Source organism: Juglans regia, chromosome 13, assembly GCF_001411555.2.
Source record: "Juglans regia cultivar Chandler chromosome 13, Walnut 2.0, whole genome shotgun sequence".
Classification (NCBI taxonomy): domain Eukaryota; kingdom Viridiplantae; phylum Streptophyta; class Magnoliopsida; order Fagales; family Juglandaceae; genus Juglans; species Juglans regia.
The window spans coordinates 28,981,387-28,989,782 of NC_049913.1; the positions used below are offsets into that span (position 1 = coordinate 28,981,387).

Here is an 8,396-nt window from a genome sequence, read left to right on the forward strand (position 1 = left end):
CGTTTTGGTGTCTCGTACAATCGTTTCGCGTTAGCCTCATATAAGGCAGGAGCATATGATTTGGCCTAGTCTACTTCAATACTTAACTTACCAGACAGAGAAGATGACATTTTTCCTTTCAATTATAAGGAGTTTTAAGTATTCTTGTACGAGCAAGGAAGGCATTTTTTCTTGTAGTGAACTGTAGAGGGATGGAATGTTAGCCTTGTTTTCAGTAAAGATCAGGATGCTTTCTTGAATTCTCAATGCTCGGTTTAACTTGCACACATGCTGAGATCTATTTTGATCTACATAACCAGGTGGTTGATCCATGTAAACAGGACTGTTAAGAAAACCATGTAAAAAGGCATTCTTAACATCTAATTGGTGCAGTTTCCAGTGTTTAATAGTGGCAAGTGTAAGGACAATTCGAACGCTGGTGAAAAAGTTTCTGTAAAATCCACCCCATCAACTTGACTAAAACCTTTTGCAACCAGTCTTGCTTTAAGTCTCTCAAGAGTGCTATCTGCCTTTAGTTTGGTTTTATAGACCCACTTGCAACCAACTATATTCATCCCCTCAGTTTTTGGAACCAATTCCCAAGTATGATTTTTGGCAAGAGCATCAAGTTCTTCCTCCATTGCAGCAGACCAACCAGGATGTTTGAGTGCAGATTTTATGGACTTTGGTTCAGAAGGAATAGGAGTTAGAGCATGCAAGTCTGCATATCGAGGATTGGGTTTGTGAATACCACACCTAGACCTTGTTTGCATAGGATGAGGTGAAGGAGTTGGCTGCTCAGTAGCTGGAACAGAAATGAGTGGTGATGAGAGAGGCAGATTATCTGTGTGTGAAATAGGGTTTGAACCCATAGGAGATGAGGGGGAAATGGTCTCAATTTGAATGGCTGTAGGGAAAGCATAAGCAGAAGGCAATGGCTGCTTTGCAGGTTCTTTAGAAATATCCTGGTGTCATTCAGGGAAGGTTGAAAGTTCCCCCTCAATTGTAGGGGAGTCATAGAGGAGTGTTGGTTCAGAATAAGGTAGGACAGATTCATCAAACACAACATGTCTTGAGGTGAAAATACGACCAGTTGGTGGATAAAGGCATTTGTAGCCTTTGTGTTTGTTGTTGTAGCCAATAAAGACACATGGCAAAGACTTTGGTTCAAACTTATTGGACCTGTATTCTCCAAGATATGGAAAACATCTAGACCCAAGAGTTCGAAGTATGCTATAATCAGGGTGTTTAGCATAAAGTCTAAAAAATGGAGAGTCCATGTTAAGCACAGGAGTTGGCAATCTGTTTAACAAGAAAACAGCAGTAGAAAAACAGTCTAGCCAAAACCTAGGTGGGAGTTTAGCATGAAACATCATAGTCAAACCTAAGTTTGTGATACTTCTATGCTTTCTTTCTGCTGTTCCATTTTGTTCAGGTGTTTTGGGACAGGCAGCTTGATGAAGGATGCCATGACTTTGAAGGTATGCAAGGAGTGTGGTGTTATTGAACTCACCACCCTCATCAGTTTGGAAGACACGAATTTTGGCATCAAATTGACATTGTACAAGCATGTGAAACTGAACAAAAGCAGAATGGAGATCAGATTTATGTTTGAGAGGAATCAGCCATGAAAATTTGGTTGCTTCATCAACAAAAATAGCATAGAACTTATACTTTTCCCTAGAAGGAGTAGGAGCTTGTCCCCATAAATCACAATGGATTTTTGCAAAAGGAACATTAACAGTGCTGTCTCTAGAAAGAAAAGGCAACTTGGAGGCTTTCCCCATTTGACAACTAGTACAAATTTGTGTAGAAGTTTGTTTTGACTCAAGAGTAATAAACTTTTTGTTACAGAGAAAGTCTAAAATTCTCGAGTTTGGATGTCCAAGCCTTTGATGCCATTGAACTTTATTTGTGGATCGAAATCTGGAGGAATAGAAGCTCTCCATATTTTGAAAACTTGAGGCAGCATCAAAAGTGTATAGTCCCTTCTGGTTCCTTCCTGTTGCCACTATCTTCTGTGTTATCCTGTCCTTTATCACAAAATCATGTCCATCAAACTCAAATTTCAGAGGATAATCAGTAGTTAACTTGCTAACAGACAATAGGTCCTTTTTTATAGCAGGTACTACAAGAACATCATTTAAGATAATCTGAGATGTAGGGGGGCCAACCATGGCCTGACCAACATGTGTGATAGGTAATACTTTCCCATTACCTACCATTATACCATCATGACCTGTGTAAGGAGTCAGTGAGTGAAGAATACCTTCATTTGCAGTCATATGGTCAGTAGCACCAGTGTCAGGATTCCATGTAGAATTTTCAGAGTTGTCTTCCATTTTGAATGCTGCAAAACCTTGAGGGAGGCTATCATTTGTGAAAGAATGATTAAACCTATTAAAACACCTTAAAGCAGTGTGATTTCTTTTGTTACAAATCTGGCAGAAAACTTCTTCTTTGTTTGCAGATTTGAAGTTGGAAGGGGAGCCACGAGAGTGATTGTTAAAACTTTGTTCAGCCTTTGTTTTGGAGCCAGTGGACTGTCCTTGTACAAAACCACGACCCTTTGATGTGAAGGAGCCAGGATTTGCATTGGATTTCTTTTGCTTATAGGACTTCTATCCATAAAAGGCCACAGGTGAAGGGTTAGCATCAATTTTATACCTGTCTGTGTAGCTCTCCAAGAGGGTGACAACTTCTGAGTATGCTGGAACTGGTGGCCTGAGCATGGTTGCTGTGAAAACTTCAAACTCCTTACCAAGGCCATTGAGAAGCCACCAAGACTTCTTGTGTTCTGCCACTGGTTTGTCAATAGCAGCAAGTTCATCACAGATGGTCTTAAACCTCCTTAGGTAATCGCTTAAGGAATCAGATCCTTTTGTGATGGAGGTGAGTCTGTGCTTAAGAGCAAGACTTCGATCAGAGGATACTCTTGCAAATGCATGAACAAGAGCATTCCACACTTCTGAAGCTGTGTTTAGACCAACAACAATGCCTAACACTTCTTCAGAAAGTGTAGCTGTAAGCCAGCCTTTAACCAATCTATCAGACCTGCGCCACTTTTGATACAGTGGGTTAGGCTGAGATGAGTCATTTAGAAGAAATTGAGATGGTGTTGAAACATCACCTGTTATGAATCCTTGAAGATCATAACTTTTGAGTATGTTTAGCATTTGTGTTTTCCAAAGCAGAAAATTGTTTGAATTCAATTTGAGAGATACATAATTGGCGACATTTTGTGATACTGGGTAAGGATAAGGGTCTGAGTTGGTAGAAGAACCAGAGAATGCAGAGGAATCCATAGAAAGGAAAAAAAAAAAAAACACATTTCTCTATCAACCCGTATAGGCTCTTAATACCATAAAGAAGTTTTTAAGAAACTACCACGAGTTGAGATAGAGAGTGTGCTTTCATTCCATATTTATAGTAGCATATACAAGCTGATCCATCTATGGAAAGTGTACAAAATATAGAAAGAATGCTATACAGAAAATACAAATTAAATACACAGCTATATACAGCTGACAGATTTGATCTATTTCCTAAGTATAGCCATTAGTTGACTTGCTGGGATCACGTGCTGTGTTAAGCTGTGTTGCTTGAATGAAGCACGACTGATCTTGTGCTGTGTTTCTTGATTGAAGCATAGCTGTTTGAATTCTATCATCATTCCTTATAAAATTAAGGGCAGAAGGAATATAAGCCATCACATAGTGCAGAATAAGCTAGTACGCACGATATAATAAAGTGGAAACCATTATTTAATCAACAAAATGAACGAAATTAAGCACAAGGAAGTTTCGTTTGTAGGCTTATTATAAGCATAAATTGAGAGAGATAGATCAGATACCATATGAGTACATATAATGGATTGATCCACCATGAAAGACACGAGGTACCAGCTGAAACTAAGATGACCAAAAACAAAAAAAACAAAAAAAAACCAACAATACAGATGCAGGAAAGGGTACCTTTTTACGTACTTTCTTTTTCAGAAAGTAAACGTACTTATTTCTAATATATGCTATATGCATGTGATGTTTTTGAGTGCATATCTACTTCTGGCTGTTGTTACAACTTAATGTTGCCCAAAAAAACCATTTTTTCTGGTAGTGAAGCTTAGAGGGATGGAGTGTTAGCCTTGTTTTCAGTAAAGATCATGTAACAATCCGTATTTTAGCGTATTTTTAATTAAAATAGTTATTTTTATTAATTTAAATATTGATTCTCTTGTTTTAAGTTTATCGGATTTTTCGTTGGTTTATTTCTATGATTTTTAATTTCTGTAAATTATTTTGATATGCTTTCTTAATATTAATTATTGTTATGCATTTAAATTTCTCTTTATTTTAAATTAATTTATTGTTGGGTTTAATTATTTTATTTTCATTTAATCACTACGTTTAAATTAATTTATTTGACTTGCTGTTTTAAAATCTTTTTCGTTGGATCATGTGTGACCCAAGATGTGAGGATTGGACTTCATTTCCTTCCCTCAATTTTCTTTTTCATTTTTTTTTCTTCTTTTCTTTCCCTCCTCATTTCTTTTCTACTCTCTCTCTCTTCTCCCTCGTGCGATTTCCTTCTCTCTCCCCCATTCTGCGCCCTGTCCACAACAGCACTGCCGTGCACCACCCATTGCCGTCACTGCCCCTCCCATTTTCTTCCCCTCCAGCCAGTGATCATCATACCCTCCAATATCCAGCTCCTCTCGCGCCGCCGTGAGCTCCCACGCATGGCTTCAAGCAGCGGCACTCCTTGTACTCGCGCATCTCCGTCGCGCCGCCATTGGCCACCACCTCTTCACCACATCACCGGCTACCCTCCAGCTACCTAACCCACCCATCCTCAGCTCCGATCTGCCACCGATGAAGCCCATCCAACTCCATTTCCGTTTTGGGCTTTTTAAACTTCAACCGCCCTTTACGCCGCCACCTATGGTCAACCACCACTACCATTAGCTTCACCGACTTCCCTAAGCCCTTCCCTAGTAATCTCAAGTCTTCATTTGTCCCCATTCAAAATCTAGCATTTTGAGACCTGCGGCCTTAATGCATTTTGCTCTGTTATGTTGTTGTGCCGCCACTTTTAGCATCTTCTTGATCCTTCAAAAAGTATATTATAGCGTTGTAAGTATTTTACCAAAGAACTTTTGAGATTTAAATGTATTTTTGCACTAACTCATATTTACTGTGAATTGGTTGGTTGTACCGGACTGAGTCCGAGGAGTAAAGGGGTCGGTTGGATTGGAGGATGGAGTTGTTTGTGTAACTGGATCATGTTATGATTTTGTTGGTTGTTGGATATTTGTATCTTGTCACGTACATTGCATATTTGCACGCATGTTCATGTTTATAAATGAAAACTAGGTTTTCGCATTATTGCATACATGTTCATGTGTATATTTGAAAACTGGATTTTCATGTGAGAAATGGTTTTTGGGTGCGTGTGTATCATGACCCCAAGCAGAGATGAAACATTATCTCGGTGGAGCTCCTTTGGCATTCGGGAGCTTTATGTACTGAGTAACGCCCCTGGGTTGTCGTTGGGCGACAACGGGATCGGAATATACTGAGTGACATCCCCTAGGTTGTCGTTGGACAATAATGGAATCGGACGAGATGGTAACGCTCTCATGCCGACTTCGTGGCCCCTTTGTTGGCGGGGGTTAGAGGATGCTTGGCCACGTACGCGCTGGGCGTAGAACTGGGCATCGCTCGTTACGAAGTCACTCGCACGGTCGTTACTCGTGGTGTGATGATGTGCGGATGGTTCCTAGGGGAGATCATGGTGCATACAGTTAAAATGGATAATGGGTTATTTTCTGGGAAAATAGCGTGTGTTGGATAAAAAGATTTTATGTGAATCATTTTTCTGGTAAAATGATGGATTATTGTTTTGGGCCATTTTTTGGGAAAATATCAGGAAAATGTTTTATGGATATGTTTTGGGCCAAAATGGAATTTTGGCATGTGTTAAAGAATATTCATTTTCGGAGAAAATGATGTTTTGGGCATAATGCATATTTCATCATATGCATGCATTATTGTTGGTTGCATTAATGCATTTATAATCTCGAGGGTTGTTTGGATTATACTTACCTGCGGTACCGTTTTATGATAACGTAGATTTTGATGCAGATGATGCTGAGGTTGAGCCTGAGGATTTGGCTCTGCCAGATGAGTGATATGGGATCATTCGTTTATATTTCTAGACTTTGTATTATATTTTTCAAGATAACTGTATAACTCTTTTTACACGTTTTACTTATGTAAATTTGTTTTAAAGAATTCTAGTACTTAGTTGACTTACTTAAATTATCCACTGTGTTGTTCATTATACACTCTTGCATGTACACACACTTGGTACTATCGTTGGGATGCGTGACCGTGTTGTCATCATCCGAACGTCTCGATTCTCGAGTTTCCGTACATGGGAGTCGGGGGCACCACAGGTCAGGATGCTCTCTTGAATTCTCAATCATCTTCGGACAGTGTTCTCAACTAGACCTCAGATCTAGATTCTACTATCAAATTCTTAAGAGCTTAGAGTTGAGGTTCATCTTTCTCTCGATCGAGTAAGAATATATGAGCTCAATGGAGGTAGGAAGTAGATGTATAAATTAATTTTAATATATGGTCCAAACAAGTATTTTAAATTTTAAAGATCAAAATCTTAAGTCTTTTTTCTCAAATCCATCAACCCAAACGAATTATTAAAGTGTGATTGAAATGAGTTTCTTCATCTAGATAGTCGATCACTTGAAGCTATTGTTTTGTATGCTCTCGAGCCCCCGCATAATATTCCCATAACCAACCAACTTGCCCTGTGTGTACGGGATGAGAACTCATGATTTGATGATCTGCTAGTTTAAGAGATGATAAATTAAGGGCAGAAGGAATATAAACCATCACATAGTGCAGAATATAAGCTAGTACGCACGATATAATAAAGTGGAAATCATTATTTAATCAACAAAATGATCGAAATTAAGCACAAGGAAGTTTCCTTTGTAGGCTTATTATAAGCATAAGTTGAGAGAGATAGATCAGATACCATATGAGTACATATAATGGATTGATCCACCATGAAAGACACGAGGTACCCGATAAAACTAAGATGACCAAAAACAAAAAAAACCAACAATACAGATGCAGGAAAGGGTACCTTTTTACGTACTTTCTTTTTCAGAAAGTAAACGTACTTATTTCTAATATATGCTATATGCATGCGATGTTTTTGAGTGCATATCTACTTCTGGCTGATCTTCATAAGAGTATCATCTATCTCTCTGGTAAGATCAGCTGCAAACTGAAGCAATTCCTTTGGATCTGGAATATCCGCGTTAAGTTTCTCATATTCATAAGTCCAACGGACCAAGCTTCCCTCTTTCTTTGGAAAGGCCTGAGAAATGAACTTGAAACTTTTGAATGCCTCTACGAATGATCCTCCTATCACCTTGAATGTAACCGATAGTTTTTCATCATCCAAGCTCTCGCGTATCTCCTTGGAAATTACAGTTTTCCCCCCTACGAAGCCAAACCAATAAAATAACATGTGACACGTGAGAGATCAGTTTATACTAATAAAATATCATGTGATCAACAACAAACATCTGTTGCCGGCCCTTACCGTATACGAGATGCCAGTTAAAGACAGCACCCACTTCTTCCCATTTACCTTCTACTAAATCAACCTTGGGTATATAGGTAGGGCAAAGATTTGGTATCTCGTACAATCGTTTCGCGTTAGCCTCATAAAAAGCACGAGCTGGTGACTTGGCATCTATTTCAACACTTAACTTACCAGACAGAGAAGATGACATTTTTCCTTTCAATTATAAGACGTTTTCAATATTCTAGTACGAGCAAGTCGAAGACTCGAAGCAGTTAGCAGTAGGAATTATGAAAGACTGTCTATCCTGGCCTTCGGCTTTTATAGGAAAATATGGACTGGGTTAGTGCTTACTGTACGTTAATAAATTCACACACGTCCCTTCGAAACAGCAAGCTAGCCGACGTCGATATTTGACTGTTATCTGAAGGAATATCACAGTCGTGGCACACCTTGAACTTTTGGTTTTGATAAGGTTGAAATAAATATTTCTACTTTTGAATTCAAAATATCAGATCTATTACCTCAGAAGGCACACAGGCAAGCCCATAATCGTGCATGGCAAGACAAGAACCTAAGAGTTAAAGCGACAAATTAAGATTTTGTTTTCAAATTGCTAAAAGAAAACAACATTGGAATATCATTGTTTCGAAGGTTTAGTTGTGATACTCAATTTTGATAAGTAAAAAAGGTAAGTGAAATCCCACATTTTTTAATAATGAGAAGTTTTTATTAGGCCTTTTTATAGTTGTTTTAAACAAAAAACAAAATTTTATTTTACCATCAATAATACGTCACTC

The 8,396-nt window shown here is 38.5% G+C and overlaps 2 protein-coding genes across 2 annotated transcripts; both read right to left on the reverse strand.

The window, feature by feature from the left end:
• Window positions 1–359: 359 nt before the first annotated feature.
• LOC108979770 (uncharacterized mitochondrial protein AtMg00820-like) lies at window positions 360–851 on the reverse strand. Its single transcript, XM_018969060.1, has one exon. The coding sequence runs from the start codon at window positions 849–851 to the stop codon at window positions 360–362; it is 492 nt and encodes a 163-aa protein (XP_018824605.1).
• A 6,177-nt stretch (window positions 852–7,028) lies between these two features.
• LOC108979771 (kirola-like) lies at window positions 7,029–7,862 on the reverse strand. Its single transcript, XM_018950518.2, has 2 exons — window positions 7,615–7,862; window positions 7,029–7,511 (listed from the first exon to the last, which is right to left on the reverse strand). Exons 1-2 carry the CDS (start codon window positions 7,805–7,807, stop codon window positions 7,234–7,236), a joined length of 471 nt encoding a protein of 156 aa, XP_018806063.1. The 5' UTR covers window positions 7,808–7,862; the 3' UTR covers window positions 7,029–7,233.
• Window positions 7,863–8,396: the final 534 nt, after the last annotated feature.